Genomic DNA, 27,342 nt, shown 5'->3' with positions numbered 1-27,342 from the left:
ATCAATGACTTCGGACTGTTTATTTAGGAAATACGAGAAGAGGAAAAGATAAGGAAACTAACGAGCCGGTTAGCGAGCTAGTTTGATTGATTGATATCTTTATTTCAAACATATTTAAAACATAAAAAGAGAAAAAAATAAAACAAATAAAACCCCCAAAACCCTTATGACGAATAAAATATATGGACTTGGTTTTCCCTTGCCCGGACGTGAGTCACTTTTGCCCTCCTCTGGAGCCAGGCCTGGAGGTGGGGCTTGAAGGCGTGCATCTGGTGGCCGGGCCTTCGCTCACGGGACCCGGCCGGGTGCAGCCCGAAAAGGTAACGTGGGTCCCCCTGCCCATGGGCTCACCCCCTGTGGGAGGGCCCAAAGAGGTCAAGTGCATAGTGAGCTGGGCGTCGGCCAAGGGCGGGGACCTAGGCGGTCCGATCCCCGGCTGCAGAAGCTGGCTCTTGGGACATGGAATGCCACCTATCTGGCTGGAAAGGAGCCGAGCTGGTGTGTGAGGCAGAAATGTTCCGACTAGATATAGTCGTACTTGCCTCCACACACAGTTTGGGTTCTGGTACAAGTCCTCTCGAGAGGGGCTGGACTCTCTTCCACTTTGGAGTTGCCCACGGTGAGAGGAGTCGAGCAGGTGTGGGTATACTCAATGCCTCCTGGCTGGGCGCCTGCAGATTGGGGTTCACCGCGGTGAACGAGAGGGTAGCCTCCCTCCACCTACGGGTGAGGGGATGGGTCCTGACAGTTGTTTGTGCCGATGCACCGAACAGCAGCTCAGAGTACCCACCCTTTTTGGAGTCCTTAGATGAATTGCTGGAGAGCGCTCCTTCTGGGGACTCCATTGTTCTACTGGGTGACTTCAATGCTCACGTGACCTGGAAGGGTGTGGTTGGAAGGAATGGCCTCCCCGATCTGAACCCGAGCGGTGTTCTGTTGTTGGAGTTCTGTGCTCGACACGGATTGTCAATAATGAACACCATGTTCAAACATAAGGGTGTCCATGTGTGCACTCGGCACCAGGACACCCTAGGCCGCAGTTCAATGATCGACTTTGTAGTCGTGTCATCGGATTTGCGGCCGCTTGTTTTGGACACTCGGGTGAAGAGAGGGGCGGAGCTGTCGACTGATCACCACCTGGTGGCTCCGATGGTGGGGGAAGATCCCGGGTCGACCTGGCAGACCCAAACGTACTGTGAGGAACGTCTGGCATAATCCCGTCAGGAAGAGCTTCAACTCCCACATCCGGCAGAGCTTTTTCCACGTCCCGGAGGAGGCAGGGGACATTGAGTCTGAGTGGACCATGTTCCGTGCCTCCTTTGTTGAGGCAGCCGACCGGAGTTGTGGCCGTAAGGTGGTTGATGCCGGTCGTGGTGGATATCCCCGAACCCGCTGGTGGACACTGGTGGTAAGGGATGTCGTCAAGCAGAAGAAGGGGTCCTAATGGGCCATTTTGGCCTGTGGGACTCCGGAGGTAGCCAGCAGGTACCGGATGGCCAAGCGGAACGCGGCTTTGGCGGTTGCTGAGGCAAAAATCCGGGCGTAGGAGGAGTTTGGCAAGGCCATGGAGAATGACTTTCGGACGGCTTTGAGGAAATTCTGGTCCACCATCTGGCGTCTCAGGAGGGGTAAGCAGTGCACCGTCGATACTGTTTACAGTGGAGATGGCGTGCTGCTGACCTCGACTAAGGACATCGTGAGTCGCTGGGGAGAATACTTCGAAGACCTCCCCAATTCCACCGACACGCCCTTCCATTGTGGAAGCAGGGCCTGGAGACTCGGAGGTGGACTCTCCAATCTCTGGGGTCGAAGTCACTGAGGCAGTTAAAAAAAACTCCTCGGGGGCAAGGCTTCAGGGGTGGGTGAGATCCGCCTGGAGTTCTTAAAGACTCTGGATGTTGTGGGGCTGTCCTGGCTTACACGCCTCTGCAACATTGCATCGACATCGGGGACGGTGCCTCTGGATTGGCAGTGGTTCCCTTCTTTAAGAAGTAGTACCCGGAGGGTGTGTTCCAACTACAGAGAGATCACACTCCACAGCCTCTCTGATGAGGTCTATTCAGGGGTGCTGGAAGGAGGGGCCGTCGGGAGGTCGAACCTTGGATTCAGGAGGAGCAGTGTGGTTTTCGTCCAGGCCGTGGAACAGTGGGCCATCTCTATACCCTCGGCAGGATCCTCGAGGGGGCATGGGAGTTCGCTTAACCAGTCCGTGTGGAGGGTGCTTCGGGAGTACGGGGTGCCGAGCCAACTGATAAGGGTGCTTCGGTCCCTATATCATTGAGTTTGGTCTGCATTTCCGGCAGCAGGTCGGATTCGTTCCCAGTGAGGGTTGGACTCGGTCAAGGCTGCCCTTTGTCACAGATTCTGATTATAACTTTCATGGACAAAATTTCTAGGCGCACCCGAGGCGTTGAGGGTGTCCGGTTTGGGGACGGTCGGGATGAGGTTCAGCACCTCCAAATCCGAGTCCATGGTCCTCGGTCGGAAAAGGGTGGAATGCCCTCTCCGGATCAGGGATGACATCTTGCCCCAAGTGGAGGAGTTCAAGTATCTTGGGGTCTTGTTCACGAGTGAGGGCAGATTGGAGCGCAAGATCGACAGGCGGATTCGTGCAACGTCGGCAGTAATGCGGACTCTGTACCGGTCCGTCGTGGTGAAGAGAGAGCTGAGCCAAAAGGCAAATCTCTCAATTTACCAGTCGATCTCCGCTCCTACCGTCACCTATGGTCACGAGCTATGGGTCGTGACCGAAAGAACGAGATCCTGGATACAAGCGGCCGAGACGAGTTTCCGCCGCAGGGTGTCTGGGCTCTACCTTAGAGATAGGGTGAGAAATTTGGTCATCCGGGAGAGACTTGGGGTAGAGCTGCTGCTCCTCCACGTTGAGAGGAGCCAGATGAGGTGCCTCGGGCATCTCATCAGGATGCCTCCTGGACGCTTCCCTGGGGAGCTGTTCCGGGCGTCGGAACACGGGAGACCCTGTGGACGACCAAGGACGCGCTAGAGAGACTATGTCTCTCAGCTGGCCTGGGAACGCCTTGGGATCCGCCGGGATGAGCTGAATGAAGTGGCTGAGGAGAGGGAAGTCTGGGAGTCCCTCCTAAAGATGCTGCCCGCGACCCGACCCCGGATAAGCGGAAGAACATCCATCTTCTTCTTGGGAAATGGAAAACAAATAACACTTTAATGTGCCATATCAAAGTCCATGCAACAAACAAACAATAAACCAACAAACTGAAAATAAACAACAACAAAGAATGGTCGAAAAGGACTAGGAGGACGCATTGCTTTTTAGATTCCTACACCTTTCTCACTTTATCCATTAAACTAATGATTCAACGTATAAATCTACAAAAGAACACAAGTAGACAGACTTATTTTCCATTTTGGTTGTGTGTAGCCATTTGGCATTTTTTAGTCCTTGTACCCACTAAACAGCAAAGTTTTGTACATTTTTTTAAAACTGGTGGATATTTGGACTTTGCTTGAGTTCCTCACTTGGACTGTTCCATTGTTTGACCCCGGTTATAGTTATACAGAAACTTTTTAAGGTTGTTCTTATGTTTAAGATTTTGAAGTTGTGATTCCCCCCTAACGTATAACCTCTCTCCCGATTCCAAAATAAGTTTTGGATATTTTCTGGTAGTTGTTTTGCTTTTGCCCTATATATGATGATTGCTGTTTGATAAGATACTATGTTAGTGAATTTCAATAGTTTGGATTGTATGAAAAGTGGATTTGTGTGTTCCAAGTAGTTGACTTTATAAATAGTCCTTATTGCTTTTTTCTGCAGGATGATAAGTGCTTGTAGTGAAGTTTTGTAAGTATTTCCCCAAACCTCAGCACAGTAATGCAAATATGGCAAGACAAGTGAACAATAACGTGTCTGAAGTGAATGATAATCAAGTAGTTCGTTTGCTTTGTATATGACAGCAATTTTACTTGATATTTTGGATTGTACTGGGAGCTTTTTCCTGTTTGATGTCGCTGATTGAACTAATATCAGCAAGAGATCTCCACTGAACGGAACATTACCACTGTAGCACTTCTTTCCGCACCATTACTGTACACTACCTCTCTTTAAATCTCCCTCCTGAGCAGCCAATATGTGCAACACGAGTAGGCTAATTTTCTTCATTAGAGCCCAGCTACAAAGACTGACAAGACCAGTGTCTGTTCTTAGAGGGTTTATAAGTAACGGGAGAACGGTGTTTAAATACACACTGATAGTGCGAGGCGTGCCTCTGAGCATTGTGAGTCATTGCGGGAAGCACGGCAGCCAGCCTGTCACGAACAAGGCAGGACAACCATGTGCAACACGGACTGTTTATTTAGGGAATGCGGGAAGAGGAAAACGTTGTGGCAAGACAATATCAAGAGAACCTACATGTTCTTCACGATACAGACAAATGTCATGTGCGTTACAATTGGCCTTGATGCAAAAAGGGCATTCGATCAGGTTAGGTGGGATTTTCTTCATCCAAACCCAGAGAGATTCAGATTTAATGATTTAATGATGTATCAAATACTTATTTCATGCAATAAAATGGAAATTATTTAAAAATCATACAATGTGATTTTCTGGATTTTTGTTTTGGATTCCATCACTCGCAGTTGAAGAGTACCTATGAAATTACAGACTTCTACATGCTTTGTAAGTGGGAAAACCTGAAAAATCAGCAGTGTATCAAATACTTATTCACCACTGTATACTGTATTAATAATCGGATTATTATTTTCTATTATTATTTATATATTATTTATAACTATCCTCACATTCAAAGGCACATGGATATTTAACATATATCGATAGACTTTATTACATTACTATTAATTCGGTACATTAGTTAATATTTCTTTAATTTCTCTCCACTGTAGAAAAATTAATACACAATTTTGTACTTACCGTAGGCATGCATTAGCATGCAGTTCCGTATTGGCCATAAGAGCTCCAACTCTGTCAGATTGGTGATAATTAATTGATGAGACTAAATCTGGCTTTGTTGTGTACTTACTGTAGGCGGCTGCTGTACTCCAAAAACTAACTTACTTTTAGTGATTATGTTGAGGAGCTACAGTATCAAGAGGTCCTAGCTCAGATATGATTACTATATGTTTATATTTTTCAATTGCAATCAGTTTCTCAATCAAGGACTGGCTGATTCCAAAGTAAAATGAATTACAGTTATTCATCCAAGATGTGACAAAGGGCACGAATTACCGTATTGGCCCGAATATAAGACGACCCTGATTATAAGACAACCCCCTCTTTTTCAAGACTCAAGTTTGAAAAAAAACTTTTTGAACACCAAATTTAATTTTTATACAGAAAATGATTACATCTGAAACAAATGATTATCACAATATATTCGAGAGAAAAAGCATATTATATTGCCTCATTCAAATCATGGAAAAACTGTCTGTCACATCTTAATATCTGAACATTTAAATATGTTAACTAAAGTGCAATCACATTTGTAAATGAATGGCTTCTGGTTTTTGAAATGTAAATAAACCAATCTGCTGTGAGAAAACAACAAAATTGCAATAACTGCATTAACCTTTGTTTCAAGATGGCGGCGCGTGCATACGCAGCGACCTCTCTCTGTCCCGCCCAAACGGTGTTTTGTCCGTCTAATGAGTGTTTGTCCGGCAGTTTTTTTTGTTCGTCTTGTCGTACTGAGTCGTGCTACAAGTACGGCAGGCAGGTTCTGCTTGACATCGGCCAAAACGAGTTTTGTCGAGTTCTGGACTTTGATGCGGGAACATTAAAGGAGCTCGGACTGCTACGTCCTGAAGCGTCGCCGGGCTCGTCTGCTATTCCTCCCCCGGTTGGGAAGCGTCGAAAGCGGTGTGCGAGGAGGCTGAAGAGGGGCAAACGCGGGGGCGTCTGGGCCAGGCTGGCGGCCAACCCTGCTCGCCCGGCCGTGCCTTCCATTCTTCTGGCGAATGTTCGATCGCTGGACAACAAAATGGATTACATTCGCTTGCTGCGATCTACAAACCGGACAGTGCGGGACTGATGTGTGCTCGTGTTCACTGAGACTTGGTTGACTGTCAACATTCCGGACTCTGCTGTACATCTGGAGCGGCTAGCGTGCTATCGGGCGGACCGGCCATTGTACAAGGGGGGAAATCTCGTGGAGGTGGAATATGCGTCTACATCCGTGACGAATGGTGCCGGGACTCTGTAGTGGTATGCAAGCACTGCTCGCCACTGACGGAGTTCGTGATCATTAAGTGTCGTCCTTTTTACCTGCCAAGGGAATTTACCGCGATTCTGCTAGTCGCGGTTTACATCCCGCCTTCCAACATCGAAGGCGACAGGATCGCGGCTCTTAGTGAACTGTACCAGGCTGTCAGTGAACAACAGACAGCGCACCCTGACGGTTTCCCCATCTTCGCTGGGGATTTTAATCATGCTAACCTGAAGTCTGTTTTTCCGAGGTTTCACCAGCATGTTAATTTTCCTACGCGTGGCGACAGCTTCCTGGACCTGGTCTACTCTTCGCATAAAGGAGCTTTCAAAGTCGCCCCCTCCCCCATCTTGGACTTTCTGACCATATCACTGTTATGCTTTTGCCCGCATACAGACAAATGGTGAGAGCGTCCAGGCCAGTTCGCAAGCAGGTACGGGTGTGGCCTGAGGGTGCCTCTGATGCACTGCGTGACTGCTTTGGCTCTACTGACTGGGACATGTTTAGGAGGGCTGCCACTTGCGACGATCGGACAGACATTGAGGAGTATACTGACTCTGTTTCCTCCTACATCAGGAAGTGCATTGATGATGTGACTCTCTCAAAATCCATCGTCACTCGGGCTAACCAGAAGCCATGGCTGACAGGTGCTGTCTTCAGGCTGCTGAGGGCCAGGGACAAAGCCTTTAGAGCGGGGGATGAGGCTGGCTTGAGGACTGCGAGGGCTGACCTGTCCCGGGGCATCAAAGAGGCAAAGAGGGCGTTCTCGTGCAAAATTACCGCCCACTTCAAGGACAGCAGGGACGCACGGAGCCTTTGGCAGGGCATTCAGACCATCACGGATTACAAGCCCGCGCCGCAGAGCTGTGAAGCCGACGTCCGTCTGCTCAATGACCTCAACCGCTTCTTTGCTCGCTTCGACGCTCAGAACAGCACTTGCCCGCTGAAGGCCACTCCCCCTTCACACGAGCTGCCCCTGTGCCTCTCCGGGGCGCTTGCCGCTATCAACATCCATAAGGCGGCGGGCTCTGACAACATCCCGGGTCGTGCGCTGAAGGACTGCGCTGGTGAGCTGACGGATGTCTTCACAGACATCTTTAACACTTCCCTGCAGCAGGCCATCGTCCCGTCGTGTTTCAAAGCTGCCACCATCGTACCTGTGCCGAAGAAACCCGCTCCGTCCTGCTTCAATGACTACCGCCCCGTGGCACTTACGCCCATCATCATGAAGTGCTTTGAGTGGCTTGTCATGGAGCACATCCGATCCGTTCTCCCCCCCACCATTGACCCCTTCCAGTTTGCGTACCGAGCCAAACGGTCCTCTGAGGATGCCATCTGCTCTGCCCTCCACTCGGCCCTCACCCACCTGGAGAGAAGGGACTTGTATGTGAGATTGCTGTTTGTGGACTTCAGTTCTGCCTTCAACACCTTTGTGCCACAACGCCTCATCAGCAAACTTGACACGCTGGGCCTCAGTACCTACCTCTGCAACTGGCTACTGGACTTCCTCTGTCAGAGGCCACAGGTAGTACGTGTTGGCGACAAAATCTCCGCCAGCATCACGCTGAGCACGGGGGCCCCCCAAGGCTGCGTGCTCAGTCCGCTGCTCTTCACCCTCCTGACGCGTGACTGCACTGCAACCTACAGCGACAACCGTATAGTGAAGTTTGCTGACGACACGACTCTGGTGGGTCTCATCACCAAGGGAGACGAGACTCAATACAGGCTGGAGGTTGACCATCTGACCACGTGGTGCAGGGACAACAACCTCCTGCTGAACGTTGACAAGACCAAGGAGATTGTTGTGGACTTCCGGAAGGGTCACACCCAACACCTGCCGCTGACCATCGACGGTGCTGTGGTGGAGAGAGTGAGCAGCGCCAAGTTCCTGGGGGTGCACATCAGTAAGGATCTCTCCTGGTCCACCAACACCGCATCACTGGCAAAGAAAGCCCAGCGCCGCCTGTACTTCCTGCGGAAACTCAGGCGAGCGAGCGCTCCTCCGGTCGTCATGACTACATTTTACCGCGGCACCATTGAGAGCGTCCTCTCCAGCTGTATTGCTGTTTGGGGTGGCGGCTGCACTGACTACAACTTGAAGGCCCTGCAGCGCATAGTGAACACGGCTGGTAAGATTATTGTTGCTTCGCTCCCCTCCTTCAAGGACATTTACACTTCCCATCTCACCCGCAAGGCGACCACAATTGTGAGTGATGTGAGTCACCCCGCTCACTCTTTGTTCGAGCTTCTGCCCTCTGGGAAGAGGTACAGAAGCCTGCGCTCCCGCACCACCAGACTCTCAAACAGCTTCATACTCCAGGCTGTTAGGATCCTGAACTCGCTTCCCCGTTCTGCGTAGCGTCCTGTACTTTTACTGTCTGCATGCACACTGGCTCTTATTTGTTGTGTTATCTGTTTATTTATTATTTATTATTACTCTTATTATTTATTGTTTGTGCCTTCTTGTTTTTTATATTGCGTCATTTACTTGTATGTCTATCGTGTAATATGTCTTGTCACCGTGGGATAAAGAAAACGTAATTTCGATCTCTTTGTGTGTCTCGGCATGTGAAGACGTTGACAATAAAGCAGACTTTGACTTTGACTTTAATCATCAAAGTGAAGTCTAACTGTAGTCTTGAAACAAATCTGAATAAGAAAAAACATTGCAATAAAATAATGCAAACTGCTACCGCTATTGTTGGGGAGCCTGAGGAGTGTACAGGGTTGGCTCAGATGGTTATGCTCTTTTCACCCCCGGGTGTCGGTCAGAACACAGGATGGAAGACGTGGTTCAGTTTTGATTGCTTTACTGAATTATTGGCAAAAAAATACTATTAAATAACCATAAATGAAATACCATTTTTTTTTTTTTTTTTTTTAAGAAAATCATGGTACAACAAAACCAACAACAGGACTGACCGGCAAAGACGTGGAAAAAAAGACAGGGTGACATTACCAAAGACAGGAACAGAAACCAAACAGACATCATGACAGTAACACATGCAATGATCCGACGGTGAGCGAGGGGCAGACAGGACTTAAATACAAAACACGTTACATTGATTGAGGTGACACAGGAAGGGAGGGGCGACGCGAACAGAAACTATGACAACCTAGACACATAGCAAAACTGGGGACGAGACATGACAAATCTCCCTCGAAATAAAACTTGAAATCACCTTTCTTCTTGTTTGTGGTCAATCGCGCATCGCATTCAGCCATCCTGCCCAACACACTTAGTAAAATTCATAATTGACGACACATCGTTTGATGCGATGGTGCAATCCTTGATGGTGTGTTATTGTCAAATATTGTTTGTTTTTTAATCTCCATCGCGGACAGGACGTCATACGGAGGCAGTATGACTGCGCATGCGCACTATGGATCCGATGCGCAGAACGGATGCGCAAGACACGTCAGCTATATAAAGAGCGAGAGTTGTTTTCTTCCTATTAGTTTCAATTCACAGTTTAATTAGCAGTTTCAATCCGCAAATAATGAAATGCGTATTACAGGTAATATTTTATTTCACAACACTTTGCCTTGTTCCTTTCGTCTCTGCTGTTCACTTCAAACACGCTCCATACGACCGCAATGCTCTCGTATCAGACGCTTGCTCGATCACCTGCTCGTTTGCTGTCACAATGTACCCTACACAAATCCGAAACATTTGTTCCGGCTCCGAGTCACGACGAGGGGCAAGTTTTGGTTTCCAAGGGTGTTTTTATTCCTCTTCAACGTCTCTCCAATACAGAGCCGCCTTTTTCACGTCCGCACGCCTTTTTCACATGTGCGCACTGATCGCGGTGGTGCCTTTATGGGCAGTCGGAGAAATCAACGCCAACAAAAAAAATTACATCCAGCCTAGTTAAGACCATACCAAAGACTATAAAAATGGGACCCATTGCCTCCTTGCGTGTGTGACGATCATTTTAAAAAAAAAAAAGAAAAATTTCATAAAAATTGAGTGCGTATTATACATGGGTACAGGCTTTTTTCCAGCATCAACATGCCATTTTTAGGGTGCGTATTATACATGGGGGCGCATTATACATGGAAAAAAACGGTACTCTCAGCAACACACCAAACATAAGTCATCAATCAAGACAACAAAATACATTTGCTGGCGACCGTTAGTCGCTGTGTCGCTGCGTAACGGCTACTCGTACGATGCGAGGCAAACTTAAAGGAGCGCGCCGGAGCTGTCAATCAAACGGCGCACACACGAAGCAAACCGCGATCGGACAAACGGCACAACAGTGGGCAGTAGTAACAATGAAATGTATATACTCACTGTGTCGAAGACGAACACGATCACAGCAATATACTCAGTCAATACCAGCAACCTTTAACTTACCGCTGCGCAAAAGTGAAAATGGGTAAAATGTCTAGAACCCGAATATAAGACGACCCCCACTTTTTCAGTCTTATTTCAATGCAAAAAACATCGTCTTATATTCGGGCAAAAACGGTAGTACTCTTTCAAAGTGCTGTCAAGAAAGAAGAGGATTGCCTTAGCCAACTGTCTAAGATGGAAAAAGGTGGATTTCACAGCTGGTCGAATTCAAAGACCAAAGTTTGTGACTGTCGGCTTTAGATAAGACGCCAAGGGGCCCCAAGTCAACAGGGTGGCATGTACAACGGCCACTGGGAATACACACCAAAACTGCTATTTTAGTTTAGTTGAAATTCAAGAAATTCAGTCCCAACCAGGCCTTCATTTCCTCCAAACAGAACAAAAGTAGCCTCAATTAGAAAGTGTCTTTTTTGCTCAGCAGGACATAGATCTGACAGTCATTCGCATAGCAGTGGAAGGAAATACCGCGTTTCCTTAGAATTTCTCATCAGACTTGCGTTCATCTCTACAATCAGAAATCTGTCAAACAATCTCATCCCTGATAAAAGGAACTTTACCTGGCTCAGCAGAAGAAAAGCTCATCCATGTGCCCTCTCTCGTTTGCACATTTTCCATTACGGTCTGCGCTTCATTTAAAGGGCTCTTAACCACAGCTGTTGCTTTGTCTTTCCTTTCTTCTGCAGTAATATTTCCTGAAGTTATTTTCACCTTCATAGTGTGTTGATCTGATAGTGAGTCATCAATGACTGTTTTACTTGAAATAGGTGGTGTTGGAAGAGTCTCAATCATGATTATACATTCTGTGGGAGCGGAGAGTATATTTTCTATGAAGAGACAAAAATCCAATAAAAAAAACATTACAACAACACTAATATGACAGTAAGTATAATTCTTAGGAGTACATCTTTAAAATATTCTACCTGTCTCATTTATTTCTGGTTGACAAGTTGGCACTACTTTTTGGACGGCAGGAGAAAATTCGTGCCGAGTTTTTGTGGATGGGTTTGCAATTTTGCAACTCAGCATGCCAATCACATCTGATGATGCACTGACAGAGGTCCCAGGTGAAATTGTACGCTCATGTCCAAAATCTGTAATGGAATCTTCAATGATCATGGGCTGATGCTGACAATCTGTTATAGGATAATCAGACTTCTCTCTAGACTGCGCGATCACATCCAAAGGTCTGACCTTGAAAAAGTAGAAAGTAAAAGAAAAAATTAAATTCGAAAATACCTCCTGTAGCTTGTGGAACACATATGAATGCTTTACCTCATGAGTGTCCTGTGGGACTTTTGTTTGTGACTTCTCTTGCTCTGTGGTTTTCTCTGACGCAGCAGGAGAAGGCGGAAGAGGGAAGTCATTCAAATCAGTCACATCCCCAACTTCATCCACAGTCACAAACTCAGTCATGTTCAATGGGAATGAATCAAAATCTTCAACCCTATCCTAATTGTACAAAAGGATACATTCAATATCAATAGTAGCAATAACTACTGGATTAACATGCTTTTTGACAAATGCAGCTCACCATCTTGGGCAATTCAGCATCTGATTTGTTAGGAATTCTTTGTTCACCCAGATTTGAGTTGCTTTTATATGTCTCAAACCTGCATGACTCATATAGTCCTGAGGACGGAACTCCATGTTCGTTCTTCCTCTCCATTTCCCTCCTCTCTTTTATGGTTCTTTCCTCTTGCTCCCGATCCCACTTGGTCCTTTGTGAGTCCTTCTGGACCCACTGCTCCCTAATTTTTTGCCCTCTCCCCCTAAATTCCTTCTCCTTTTCTGCCTCTTTGTCAACTTTCTCACTCTCTCGAGTGTTTAAACCAACCTCTGCATCAACTAATTTGTTTCCACCTGACTCTTTTATTTGGTAAGCTGCCTTTCCCACTTCTGTCTCCAGATGAACTTCTTCATTTGCAGAGCCTGCCATTTTATTTCGAGGGTGATTTGTTTCTGCTCCACTGTCCACCTCTACAGTATCCTTGAGAAAAGGAAAAGTCAGGAAAATTAATAAAAGCAACTGTTAATGACAAATATCTAAATCATGCTTTTTACCTTAGAAAACTCTGAAAATGCAATATCTGTAGAATCACATTGACCAACATGAATCTTTTCTAAATCGGTTGCATTTACAGTTGTCTGCAAAATAGTCTCATTTGCTGATTCATCTTTCTTGTTAGACTTAGAGACTGCTATAGTAGTTCCTACATTCTCTTTGTCAGTCTTTTTGTCTGGTTCAAGTGCAGATTCAGACAGCACATTCCAATGGTCCTGAGTGACAAGGCTTCCATTTTCTCCAGCCAGTTCATCTTCAATAAGCACTGTTTGAGGGCCCATTAATATATTGTGCTTTTTTCTCAACTCCACAGAATGTGCTATCTTATCTTGGTCAGCTGCATCTGTATTGCGGTCTTCATCATTTTCAAAAATATCCTACAATATTAAAGAAAATACAGGTATGTAAAAAATGTTTGACAAAATTTGAATTTGAACGTGTCAACTAATAACCAAGCATACCTCACGCAAATGTAGGTTTGGAGAAAATACTTGAGTCTGTGTGTTAGTTTTGGGGTCAGGCTTGCGTGAAAAGAACAAAGGGTTGTTTTGTACAATGCATGGAAACCTCTGGAAGCGTTTGTAGACAGACAGGGCCATGGCTCCAGTTTCCATTTCACAAATTACCTAAGCCAGAAGAAAATAAACAAGCTTTATGGCAGGGGTCATACGAAGCCTTTTTTTTCGGGCAGCCTTGGGAAGGAATGTAGTAGAAGTATCATGTTCCAACGTTACGCACTGAGGATATTAAAAACTAGTAAAACTGAACAAAACCATGTAAACAGATTATAGCTTTATAGCAGGGGTGTCCAAACTTTTTGCAAGGAGGGACAGATTTGATAAAGTAAAGGGGCTCGGGGGCCAATAGTATTTTCGGACATTTTTTAACTATAAAAATTTCATGCCAATACACACGGTTATAAAACAATTTTCATTGTCACAATTGTCTTTATTTTTCAAATGACAAAATAACCAAATATAAGCCACTCAGGCAGATGTGAACAACTCTAAAAACACAAATTCTACCTTTCATTCATATCTGAAGAGTCAGGTAACATTGAACAAACTGTATGAAATACCTTACATTTACATGAGTTTAAAATTATTTTTGCCTCATGAACATTTTAAACAGTAATTACAAGTAATGCAAAGTTGTCTGTTATTATTAAAACTTAAAACAAGTGAATTTTGCTCTAGTCATTTACAATATCTTTCAGAAAGTAATAGTTTGTGTCACGTCTACAGGTTCATAACATCAACAGTATTAACATGGCTACTTCGTAGCTTGCTTTAGTAGTATTTACTTTTGACTGACAGCCCCGCGTGAAGAATCGCTGTTGTGATGTCAGTTCAACTTGGAGCTGCTGCACTTTAGGAGCACGGTCACTCCCTGTTAGCTTGTTGTATGTGTTAGCATGTTTAGTCTGGTAGTGTTTCTTTAGGTTTAAATCCTGAAACAAGGCAACCGTCTCTTTACAAATTAGACAAACACAATTGCCTTGATTTTCAGTGAAGTACCGTTTTTTTCCATGTATAATGCGCAAAATTTAACTAATTTATTGTCCTAAAATCTGGGGTGCGCATTATACATGGATACATTTTTTTTTTTTTTTTAAATCCGGATATGATACGGAGGCCGCCATTACAGATGCGCTTTCTTCTCTGCTGTTCACTTCAAACACTCTCCATACGAACACAATGCTCTCGTATCAGACGCTTGCTCGATCACCTGCTCGTTTGCTGTCACAATGTACCCTACACAAATCCGAAACATTTCTTCGCTATCGAGTTTGCTAGCGCATGCGCAGTGATACTCACCGGCAGAGTAACATCCGGTTGTTCCCAAAGATGATCTTTTTTCTGGAATAATTTTACGTTTAGGGACTTAAGTAGGAGTCAAAATTTGGGTGCGTATTATACATGGGTACAGGCTTTTCTCCAGCATCAACATGCCATTTTTAGGGTGCGTATTATACATGGGGGCGCATTATACATGGAAAAAACGGTATTATAATTCCCATGTCTCTTGAAAGCGACGGCCCTCAATGTCAACTTTCCTCATTTTCTTTGCAGTCGGCATGGCAGAAATGAGCGGAGAGGGGTGCGCGGCACGGATGCAGACTGATATTATTAAAGTGGTGCTCCCACCTTTTGGTAAAAGGAGGTATATAGATTATAGTTTCAAGTTTCATGATTTTTTTATTCAGTTTAACTGTGCAGGCGGGCCATAAATAATACATTATAAGACCAAACCTGAGAGCCGTATGAAATCTGATCGGGTCCCGGATTTGGCCCGCGGGCCGGACTTTGGACATGTCTGCTTTATAGGGATGCTCCGATTGATCGGCCACCGATGGTGATGAAAAATTGGAATGCTTGATCAAAGCCTTTTACTGCAGATCAAAAAATCTAGTCACCCGTATATCATGCGTTGCATTCTGCCATGAAAGACCAGCCTCCCTCCCCCCTCCATTCACGCTGCTCAGTGGGCACAAGTGGCACCAACAAACATATCTGCTGTATGGAGATTCTTTGCAATTGTTGAGAGCTTTGTGACATTGACATCTAGTAAAGTGTCATGAAACGGTACCTTGCAGTTTCAACATGGCCGAGTTAATCGCACTTTGGAGAAGGCACCCTTCAAATCTCAGGGACCTGGAGCAGTTTGCCAAAGAAGAACGGTCTAAAATTCCCAGCAGAGCATTATAAGAAACTCAGTGATGGTGACTGGAAGCAGTCCTTCCCAATTATTTAGTCAAAGGTTTGTGCTAAAAAATATAAGGCTGAGGGTGTCAATACCCTTCTGTGTGCGTGTGTGTGTGTGTGTGTGTGTGTGTGTGTGTGTGTGTGTGTGTGTGTGTGTGTGTGTGTGTGCGTGCATGCGTGCGGGATGGGGGGTATGTTCATGGTTTCGGGAGTGACTTTGGCAGGCTGATGATGACCTGTGGCAAGAAGCTGTTGCTGAGTCTGGTGATCCTGTAGCGCAGTGGTCCCCAACCTTTTTTGCGCCACGGACCGGTTACGTGTCGACATATTTTCACGGACCAGCCTTTATATAACTAAATAATATATTTATACAAATAAATGATACATTTATAATAAATATATAAATACGATAAAATAAAATGATACAACTGGCACTGTAAATTTCATTTTAAGCCCAATTTTATCTTTATTTTTAAAGCTTTATTCTTTATTTTATTAAAGCTTGCTCCTATTTTAAACTCACTTTATTAATTGTGTATGCATAGATTAATGTTTTGTTTTTATGTATTCATGTTTTCCTTTCATTGTTGTAAAGCGCTTTGAGCTGCATTTCATGTATGAAAGGTGCTATACAAATAAAGTTTATTATTATTATAAAAACAAGTACCGTAATTTTCCATGTATAATACGCCCTCATGCATAATACGCACCCTAAAAATGGCATGTCGATGCTGGAAAAAAGCCTGTACCAATGTATAATACGCACCCAAATTCGGACTCTTAAGTCCGTAAACGTAAAATTATTTCAGAAAAAAGATCATCTTTGGGAACAACTGGATGTTATTCTGCCGGTCAGTATCACTGCGCATGCGCTAGCAAACTCGATAGAGAAGAAATGTTTCGGATTTGTGTAGGGTACATTGTGACAGCAAACGAGCAGATGATCGAGCAAGCGTCTGATACGAGAGCATTGTGTTCGTATGGAGCGTGTTTGAAGTGAACAGCAGAGAAGAAAGGAACAAGGCAAAGTGTTGTGAAATAAAATACCGTTTTTTTCCGTGTATAGTGCGCAAAATTTAACGAATTTATTGTCCTAAAATCTGGGGTGCGCATTATACAAGGGTACAAAAATTTTTAATTTTTTTTTTTTAATTTTTTTTTTTTTTTTTAGAAAACAAAACCAACAACAGGACTGACCGACAAAGTCGTGGAACAAAAAGACAGGGTGACATTACCAAAGACAGGAACAGAAAGCAAACAGACATCATGACAGTAACACATGCAATGATCCGACGGTGAGCGAGGGGCAGACAGGACTTAAATACAAAACACGTTACATCGATTGAGGTGACACAGGAAGAGAGGGGCGACGCGAACAGAAACTATGGCAAGCTGACGTGTCTTGCGCATCCGTTCTGCGCATCTGTAATGGCGGCCTCCGTATGATATCCGGTTCGCGATGGAGAGTAAAAAACAAACAATATTTGACAATAACACACCATCAAGGATTGCACCATCGCATCAAACGATGTGTCGTCAATTATGAATTTTACTGACTAAGTGTGTTGGGCAGGATGGCTGAATGCGATGCGCAATTCACGTGTCTTGCGCATCCGTTCTGCGCATACTTTCATGGCGACCTCCGTATGATATCTGGTCTGCGATGGAGATTAAAAAACAAACAATATTCGACAATAACACACCATCAAGGATTGCACCATCGCATCAAGCGATGTGTCGTCAATTATGAACTTTACTGACTAAGTGTGTCGGGCAGGATGGCTGAATGCGATGCGCGATTGACAACAAACAAGAAGGATGTGATTTCAAGTTTCATTTATTAACTCCCCAGGTCAAAGCGAACCCCTGTGACAACGAAGAAAAATAAAAATAGCTGTTAGAAAGGTTCTTGTGTTGATGTTAAAATGTTGGAAAAATATGTCACCGCACCTTAAGTCTCGCGTGAGTTACCTCAGCTTATCGCGATTGCTGGAGCTTGTGCACAGCGGTAAGTTAAAGGTTGCTGGTATCGACTGAGTATGTTGCTGTGATTGTGTGTGTCTTTGACACAAAGGGAGTACCGTATTTTCCGCCCTATAAGGCGCACCTAAAAACCTAAATTTTTATCAAAAGTCAACAGTGCGCCTTATAGCCCGGTGCGCCTTATATATGGATCAAGTGATGAATTTGTTGATCCATACTGGTTGTACACAGTGCTCTGCCAAAATGTTTTAGTACGACTAGTAAATTACAAGGTCGCATCGCTTCCCAGCATTACGGTAACTGTAGTCAGGGGGCGTCACCGAATAGCTGTTGTACCCGGGAGGCTATTTCATTTCAAAATAGGCTGCTCCGTTAATGTTTTGAGTAAATCTACGGGTCGATATGGAAGGGAAACATAGGTAAGTAGTACCAATGCGTTAGATCGAACTTTAGTCAGTTCTGATCATTTTATAGGAGCTCGTTTGAGAGACGCGATTGTTTACACTTTGCTGAGGCTCATAGGAAATCGCGGATGGCTAATGCTATAACGATAGCTGCTATACGCGCGAGGCTATTTCATGTCAAAATAGGCTGCTCTGTTCATGTTTCGAGTAATTCTACGGATTGATATGGAAGGGAAACATAGGTAAGTAGTACCAATGCGTTAGATCGAACTTTGGTCAGTTCTGATCATTTTATAGGCACTCGTTTGAGAGACGCAATTGTTTACACTTTGCTGACGCTCATGGGAGATTGCGAGCTGAGGCTCTTAGGAAATTGCGGATGGCTAATGCTATAACGATAGCTGCTATACGCGCGAGGCTATCTCATGTCAAAATTGGCTGCTCTGTTCATGTTTCGAGTAATTCTACGGATCGATATGGAAGGGAAACATAGGTAAGTAGTACCAATGCGTTAGATCGAACTTTGGTCAGTTCTGATCATTTTATAGGCACTCGTTTGAGAGACGCGATTGTTTACACTTTGCTGACGCTCATGGGAGATTGCGAGCTGAGGCTCATAGGAAATTGCGGATGGCTAATGCTATAACGATAGCTGCTATACGCGCGAGGCTATTTCAAGTCAAAATAGGCCGCTCTGTTCATGTTTCGAGTAAATCTACGGATCGATATGGAAGGGAAACATAGGTAAGTAGTACCAATGCGTTAGATCGAACTTTAGTCAGTTCTGAACATTTTATAGGAGCTCGTTTGAGAGACGCGATTGTTTGTTTACACTTTGCTGACGCTCATGGGAGATTGCGAGCTGAGGCTCTTAGGAAATTGCGGATGGCTAATGCTATAACGATAGCTGCTATACGCGCGAGGCTATCTCATGTCAAAATAGGCTGCTCTGTTCATGTTTCGAGTAATTCTACGGATCGATATGGAAGGGAAACATAGGTAAGTAGTACCAATGCGTTAGATCGAACTTTGGTCAGTTCTGATCATTTTATAGGCACTCGTTTGAGAGACGCGATTGTTTACACTTTGCTGACGCTCATGGGAGATTGCGAGCTGAGGCTCTTAGGAAATTGCGGATGGCTAATGCTATAACGATAGCTGCTATACGCGCGAGGCTATCTCATGTCAAAATAGGCTGCTCTGTTCATGTTTCGAGTAATTCTACGGATCGATATGGAAGGGAAACATAGGTAAGTAGTACCAATGCGTTAGATCGAACTTTGGTCAGTTCTGATCATTTTATAGGCACTCGTTTGAGAGACGCGATTGTTTACACTTTGCTGACGCTCATGGGAGATTGCGAGCTGAGGCTCATAGGAAATTGCGGATGGCTAATGCTATAACGATAGCTGCTATACGCGCGAGGCTATTTCAAGTCAAAATAGGCCGCTCTGTTCATGTTTCGAGTAAATCTACGGATCGATATGGAAGGGAAACATAGGTAAGTAGTACCAATGCGTTAGATCGAACTTTAGTCAGTTCTGATCATTTTATAGGAGCTCGTTTGAGAGACGCGATTGTTTACACTTTGCTGAGGCTCATAGGAAATCGCGGATGGCTAATGCTATAACGATAGCTGCTATACGCGCGAGGCTATTTCATGTCAAAATAGGCCGCGCTGTTAATGTTTCGAGTAAATCTACGGATCGATATGGAAGGGAAACATAGGTAAGTAGTACCAATGCGTTAGATTGAACTTTAGTCAGTTCCAATCATTTTATAGGAGATTGTTTGAGAAACGCGATTGTTTACAGAGGGCTCGTTGGTTATTGGCTAGTGGGTGCAGACCGCAACCCTAGTCAACCTCAGTTTGTTGCAGTAAAGCTTCTATTTTATGCGCCTTATAGGCCGGTGCGCCTTATATATGGACAAAGTTTTAAAATGGGCCGTTCATTGAAGGTGCGCCTTATACCCCGGTGCGCCTTATAGGGCGGAAAATACGGTATATACATTTCATTGTTACTACTGTCTACTGTTGTGCCGTTTGTCTGATCGCGGTTTGTTTTGTGTGTGCGCCGTTTGATTGATAGCTTCGGCGCGCTCCTTTAAGTTTGCCTCGCATCGTACAAGTAGCCATTACGCAGCGGCACGCCGACTACCGGTCGCCAGCAAATGTATTTTGTGGTCTCGATGACTTATGTTTGGTGTGTTGCCCAGAGTATTTCATTCATGGTTATTTAGTATAGCGGAACCGTTACGCGCAGTTAGTTATATAATCTGTGCCGTCTACTAGTGTTGTGTGACTTCAGAAGTTGAGCGTTGACTTACGTGCTGTATTTCTGTCTGTTGCAGAACCGCATGCACGCACACACACACACACTCTTCACACGCTCATACAATAATCAGACACACAAGAATCACATTTACACACCCAAAGACTCACCCATGTACACTACACACATCTGCTCTCACATCCTTACGACCAAACATGTGCCTTTACCCTTTTGCCAGTTTGCCTGTATGCCCCTATGAGCCACAGTGCCTGTTACATTTTTGCCAAAATTTCAGTAAAGCAATCAAAACTGAACTGAAAAGAAATAAAGAACGCTTTCCAGACTTTGCTCGATTAGCAAGAGTGTAACTACCTGCATCTTGCACAAACATGGCGAGTGAGTGCCTTTTTGGCTCTGCATCCAACATTTGGATGGACTGAGGAATAGACTCTTTCCTGCTACAAAGTGGCAAAGTGTTCTGTGGAGTGATGAATCCACATTTCAAATTGTTTTGGGAAATTGTGGACGCCGTGTCCTCCGGACCAGAGAGGAAACGAACCATCCGGCATATGGTCGCAATGTTAAAAGCCAGCATCTGGGACTGTGAAGGGCTGTTAGTGCCAATGGCATGGGTGACATTCATGTTTTTGAAGGCACTATTAACGCTAAATGGTATATAAAGGTTTTGGAGAGACCTACGCTGCCATTCAAGCAATGTTTTTTTCATGGACACCACTGTTTATTTCAGCAAGAAATTCAGACCACGCTAAACCCCACCACACGTGTAACAACAGCTCGGCTTAGTAGTAAAGGAGTGAGGGTACTACACTGGTCCCCAGTGAGTGGCACACTACGAAGCGTAAAATACGACAACGGATACCCCTGACTATTGATCAGCAAGAATGGGAAAGAACCACACCTCGCGAGCTTCAACAATTAGCATCCTCAGTTCCCAAACATTTATTGAATGTTAAAAGAAAAGGTGACGTAACACAATGATAAACATGACCTTGTCCCAGCTTTTTCAAAATGTGTTGCAGCCATAAAATTAAAAAAAAATTGCTAAAACAATCGAGATATTTATTTGGAACATGAAATATCTAGTCTTTGTAGTGTATTAAATTAAGTGCGGGTTGAACATGATTTGAAAATCATTGTATGTTTTTTATGTTCAACACAACATCCCAACTTTATTCAAATTGGGTTTACGTTAGAAGTTTTTTCAATAAATATACAACATCAATGTAAAATTTAAAAAAAATCACGATCAATATGAGACTGTAAAACAGTAAATACACCGTGTTCCAAATTATTATGCAAATGATATTTATCTCAGATTTTCCTAAATAGTCTATGCAAATGAGTCAGCATAATTTTCAAGTCATCAACCATTAGTTTAATGAATTCGAATGTTATTGAACAAACCTCCCAATGATAACAGAAATTTTCAAAAATAAAAAACTTAAAATGCACTGTTCCAAATTATTACGCACAACAGAGTTTTATAACATTTTATAGGTTGTTATGAACTGAAATGCTCATCTTTAGAATTTACAGCATTAGGAGGTCATATTTACTGAAATCAAAAGGTATTTCAATCAAAAACATCTTAACAGGTCAAGTTACATTTTAACATAGGACCCTTTATTTGATAGCAGCTTCTCAATTCTTGCATCCATTGACCTTGTGAGTTTTTGGAGAGTTTCTGCTTGAATTTCTTTGCAGGATGTCAGAATAGCCTCCCAGAGCTGCTGTTTGGATGTGAACTGCCTCCCACCCTCATAGATCTTTTGCTTGAGGATGCTCCAAAGGTTCTCAATAGGGTTGAGGTCAGGGGAGGATGGGGGCCACACCATGAGTTTCTCTCCTTTTATGCCCATAGCAGCCAATGATGCAGAGGTATTCCTTGCAGCATGAGATGGTGCATTGTCATGCATGAAGATGATTTTGCTACGGAAAGCACGGTTCTTCTTTTTGTACCATGGAAGAAAGTGGTCAGTCAGAAACTCCACATACTTTACAGATGTCATTTTCACACCTTCAGGGACCCTAAAGGGGCCAACCAGCTCTCTCCCCATGATTCCGGCCCAAAACATGACTCCGCCACCTCCTTGCTGACGTCGCAGCCTTGTTGGGACATGGTGGCCGTCCACCAACCATCCACGACTCCATCCATCTGGACCATCCAAGGTTGCACGGCACTCATCAGTGAACAAGACTGTTTGAAAACTAGTCTTCATGTATTCCTGGGCCCACTGCAGCCGTTTCTGCTTGTGAGCGTTGTTTAGGGGTGGCCGAATAGAGGGTTTACGCATAACTGCAAGACTCTGGAGGATCCTACACCTTGATGTTCGTGGGACTCCAGAGGCACCAGCAGCTTCAGATATCTGTTTGCTACTCTGTAATGGCATTTTAGCAGCTGCTCTCTTAATCCGATGTTTTTGTCTGGCAGAAACCTTCCTCGTTGTGCCTTTATCTGCACGAACCCGTGTGTGCTCTGAATCAGCCACAAATCTCTTTACAGTACGATGATCACGCTTAAGTTTTCGTGAAATATCTAAGGTCTTCATACCTTGTCCAAGGCATTGAACTATTTCACGCTTTTCGACAGCAGAGAGATCCTTTTTCTTTCCCATGTTGCTTGGAAATGGTCATCTGCTTAATAATGTGGAACGCCATTCTTAAGTAGTTTTTCCTTAATTGGGCTCACCTGGCAGACTAATTATCACAGGTGTCTGAGATTGATTTCAGTGATCCAAAGAGCCCTGACACACAATACCGTCCATGAGTTTAATTGAAAAACAAAAAATGTAATCTTTATGACACTTAAATACAATTTGCATAATAATTTGGAACACGGTGTAAACAATAATTTGTTGTTAAAGTTAAATAAAATTTGATATTAGTGTTAAATAAAACCTTTACAGAACAGAAAGGCTACAACATCCTGAGCGAGCTACAGAGTCGCACTTGACAATGACATCCCCGCATTGTTTGCTGAGGCTAGAGCAAAAGTAAAGGGAGTGTGAATGTATGTACCGTATTTTCCGCCCTATAAGGCGCACCTAAAAAACAAAATTTTTATCAGAAGTCAACAGTGCGCAGTCCGGTGCGCCTTATATATGTATCAAGTGATGAATTTGTTGATCCATAATGGTTGTACACAGTGCTCTGCCAAAATGTTTTAGTACGTTTTAGTACGACTAGTAAATTACAAGGTCGCATCGCTTCCCAACATTACGGTAACTGTAGTCAGGGGGCGTCACCGAATAGCTGTTGTACCCGCGAGGCTATTTCATTTCAAAATAGGCTGCTCCGTTAATGTTTCGAGTAAATCTACGGATCGATATGGAAGGGAAACATAGGTAAGTAGTACCAATGCGTTAGATCGAACTTTAGTCAGTTCTGATCATTTTATAGGAGATTGTTTGAGAAACGCGATTGTTTACACTTTGCTGAGGCTCATGGGAGATTGCGAGCTGAGGCTCATAGGAAATTGCGGATGGCTAATGCTATAACGATAGCTGCTATACTCGCGAGGCTATTTCATGTCAAAATAGGCTGCTCTGTTAATGTTTCGAGTAAACCTACGGATCGATATGGAAGGGAAACATAGGTAAGTAGTACCAATGCGTTAGATCAAACTATAGTCAGTTCTGATCATTTTATAGGAGATCGTTTGAGAAACGCGATTGTTTACACTTTGCTGAGGCTCATGGGAGATTGCGAGCTGAGGGTCATGGGTTTTTGCGGATGGCTAATGCTATAACGATAGCTGCTATACGCGCGAGGCTATTTCATGTCAAAATAGGCTGCTCTGTTCATGTTTCGAGTAAATCTACGGATCAATATAGAAGGGAAACATAGGTAAGTAGTACCAATGCGTTAGATCGAACTTTAGTCAGTTCTGATCATTTTATAGGAGATCGTTTGAGAAACGCGATTGTTTACACTTTGCTGAGGCTCATGGGAGATTGCGAGCTGAGGCTCATAGGAAATTGCGGATGGCTAATGCTATAACGATAGCTGCTATACGCGCGAGGCTATTTCATGTCAAAATAGGCTGCTCTGTTAATGTTTCGAGTAAATCTACGGATCGATATGGAAGGGAAACATAGGTAAGTCAGTTCTGATCATTTTATAGGAGATCGTTTGAGAAACGCGATTGTTTACAGAGGGCTCGTTGGTTATTGGCTAGTGGGTGCATACCGCAACCCTAGTCAACCTCAGTTTGTTGCAGTAAAGCAAAGTAAAATTTTATGCGCCTTATAGTCCGGTGCGCCTTATATATGGACAAAGTTTTAAAATGGGCCGTTCATTGAAGGTGCGCCTTATACCCCGGTGCGCCTAATAGGGCGCAAAATACGGTAAGTTGCTAACGACATTTCAGAGTCAGAAAGCAGTGTGCTGTTCCTGCTTAAACAATATTAAGTTTCATGCACTTTAATGTGTCCAGCTGTACAGTGTTGTGCACTCAAACATGTCTAACTGTACAATGTTGTGTCGCTAATGCACTTTAAAAACTGTAGTATTTACATTCACAAGATGCCAGTCACATTTCATGCTATAGCAGTGATCAAATTTGACAATACAATAAATACTGTCACAATATTGAATCATAATTTTTTTTTAAATTTCATTTAGTTTTTTAAAATTACTTACCACATTGTTAAGTTCCAGAGTTTTCACCACAGTCCCAAAACGCTGAACTAGTTTCTTAACTTCAGAGGGGCCAGTGGGGGTGTCAGGAACATTATTGATCACCAAAAGGCTACTCCAACTAACTGGAGATGAATTCTCCTGAATGAAGCAGAACAAAGTTTGCTAAATCAATTATCATGCAGTTTTACAGTAAAACTGACCTAAATTCCTGCAACGTTAGATCCAAAGTTAAATACTGCTATCAGTATTACAGTATAATATTCCATTAAAGGCAGTATGTATTGAAAACTACGTCTGTAGAATATAGCACCAATGTAAAGGGCTTGATGTTAGAAAATAAATCATTTCCTCCACCAACAAATCCAATGAAAATGTCCCCTTCAATGAAAACAAAACACAAATGACAATAACATTCAAAACATGGAAAACTGGCCCTTTAAACACTTCATTGTGCGAAAACATTTTGTACATCTAATATCATTGAATTACCGGGAATATTCCTTTCATTGTGTAAAAACAATTCCTGAACATAACAGAAAATACATCTAGGAGAGATTGCTCAGGAGCAGGGGTGTGGACTCGGTTCGGACTCGGGGACTCGGACTCGGTCGGACTCGGTCATTTTTGCCGGACTCGGACTCGGACTCAGTGCTGATTTTGACCGAGTCCACCGAGTCCGACAATAAAAAAAATGAGGCAAGACGCAGCCAGAGAGTGTCACGTTACAGTCAGCGCGGTAGGAGTTGTAAGAAGCAGTAAAAACTCCACCAAACTCGCCGTAATGACCCGTGATATATGTTATATCCTTACTATTTTCCAGGTTCTTAGATAGCAAGAATAGGTCGGACAACGACGTGAATAACTGCTTTATTCCTTACTCACAGTGCGTTCACAGGGCGTACCACAACAACACAGAATACGGCCATCCCACTTCCGGGGTTTTTCTACTACGGAATTTGAGTTAGCCCAAAATACACAACATCTCTTCCCCTCTTACAATGAACGTGCTATATGCACCTATAACTTGACATCTTCAAGATCTATCAATAACTACCATTAAACAAATATCATATATGGTCCAGACAATTATGACAATAATATTCCCATGAAACCTTAACTTTGGGTGCGTCTGGACTACGTCAAATTATACCGAATTATAGCGAAAAACCGATGTCGTACGGCGTCGTACGGCGTCAGCACTATGTTGTTTTCAATAAAAACATGAAGAACTCACGTTTGCGTCAGTCAATTTAAATTTTTATAAAGGATTATTCTCATTTGATGTCTTTAAATTCATCCGCGTTCTGCCATTGAAGCGGGGTGCATTCAAAAACCAGTCGTACAGACGGAAACGTTTTGTGATCAAATCTTTCATAACGAGAATGATTTGAGTGAATTGATTTGAATGAATAATTGAGACAAAATTTCAGTTCTGAAGGCTCCTTTTGTCCCAAGCAAAGTGACAGATGGTGGGGAGGGGGGATAAAAATTGTAAAATCAATTCACTCGAATCATTCTCGTTATGAAAGATTTGATCACAAAACGTGTGTGGCTTTTTCTTAAATGAACACGTTTGACATTGCTCATGTTAAAGCAAATTAATAAATGCAACAATATTAATTTGCTTTGAAAATACCTGAGTAATAAAATGAAATGGATGGATGGATGAATGATGATCACAATTAAGTAGAAAGTCTCCTTTGTAATATATACTCCTTGTAGCCTGTACCCAAAAAGAGGAGTTTCTTTGCATCGATGTTTATGCAAAGAGCTCACGTAATTATATTGTTGCGTTTTGGTGAAGTGAATGAGTGTTCCGTCTGTACGACTGGTCTTTGAATCCACCCCGCTTCAATGGCAGAACGCGGATGGCATCAAATGAGAATAATCCTTTATAAAAATTAAAATTGACTGACGCAAACGTGAGTTCATGTTTTTATTGAAAACAACATAGTGCTGACGCCGTACGACATGGGTTTTTCGCTTTCCAAATAAGGGGTCGTCACTAATTATTTGTGTTTAGATAAATGTCTGAGCTATAATGGTGTAATTAATGATTAAAACTTGAAAGTATCTGTTTATTGTATTCGTTTATATGTTTAATAAAGACAAAGCCATCACAAAACTGTTGTAATTATTTAGATTTTGATCTAAATTAGCCTTGAATAAAGACTAAGCAGTCACATGAATTAACAGAAAAAATGGACAGCCAGACTCGGACTCGGACTCATGGCCAAGAGGCCGGACTCGGACTCGGAGCAAAAATCCAACAGAGTCCACAGCCCTGCTCAGGAGACAGCCCCAGCTTCCTTCTAAATATTGATTAGGGCCTGAGTAGTGACTTTGGGAAAACATTTTTATTTTTATTTTCTCTGTAAAGTATTGTCATTTTTGACACCCTTAAACACGCACTGAAACTCAAATTTTGCACACTAATGATGAAAACCTGATATTTTAAAGTTGTCATAAACAATGACAATAAAATGGCTCTGTAGCACCACCTAGAGTAGAAAAATAAAGGTCAGTCTTGGTCCTTTTGACCGAGACCTATGAATATTGGCAGTCATGTGTAGGACCCCGAGACGGAATGATGCATGGGATACCAGGACCACGACCGTATTTCAGTGTCAAAAACCATATATGGAGTATCTCACAAAAGTGAGTACACCTCTCTCATTATATCTTGTCATGGGACA

General features: G+C 43.6%; 1 protein-coding gene across 1 annotated transcript in view; it reads right to left on the bottom strand.

Moving 5' to 3' along the window:
• Nucleotides 1–27,342, bottom strand: part of LOC133151521 (zinc finger protein 638-like) — a 130,147-nt gene that overhangs the window by 8,507 nt on the left and 94,298 nt on the right. Inside the window, exons 13-19 of the mRNA XM_061274621.1 lie at nt 24,647–24,784; nt 13,081–13,245; nt 12,619–12,996; nt 12,089–12,544; nt 11,830–12,006; nt 11,478–11,748; nt 11,115–11,381 (exon numbers count right to left, since the gene is read on the bottom strand). Coding sequence (XP_061130605.1) covers nt 11,115–11,381; nt 11,478–11,748; nt 11,830–12,006; nt 12,089–12,544; nt 12,619–12,996; nt 13,081–13,245; nt 24,647–24,784 — 1,852 coding nt within the window. The remainder of the gene's footprint in view (nt 1–11,114; nt 11,382–11,477; nt 11,749–11,829; nt 12,007–12,088; nt 12,545–12,618; nt 12,997–13,080; nt 13,246–24,646; nt 24,785–27,342) is intronic.

This window comes from Syngnathus typhle, linkage group LG3 (genome assembly GCF_033458585.1).
Source record: "Syngnathus typhle isolate RoL2023-S1 ecotype Sweden linkage group LG3, RoL_Styp_1.0, whole genome shotgun sequence".
NCBI lineage: Eukaryota > Metazoa > Chordata > Actinopteri > Syngnathiformes > Syngnathidae > Syngnathus > Syngnathus typhle.
This window is presented reverse-complemented; position numbering and strand designations above follow the sequence as displayed.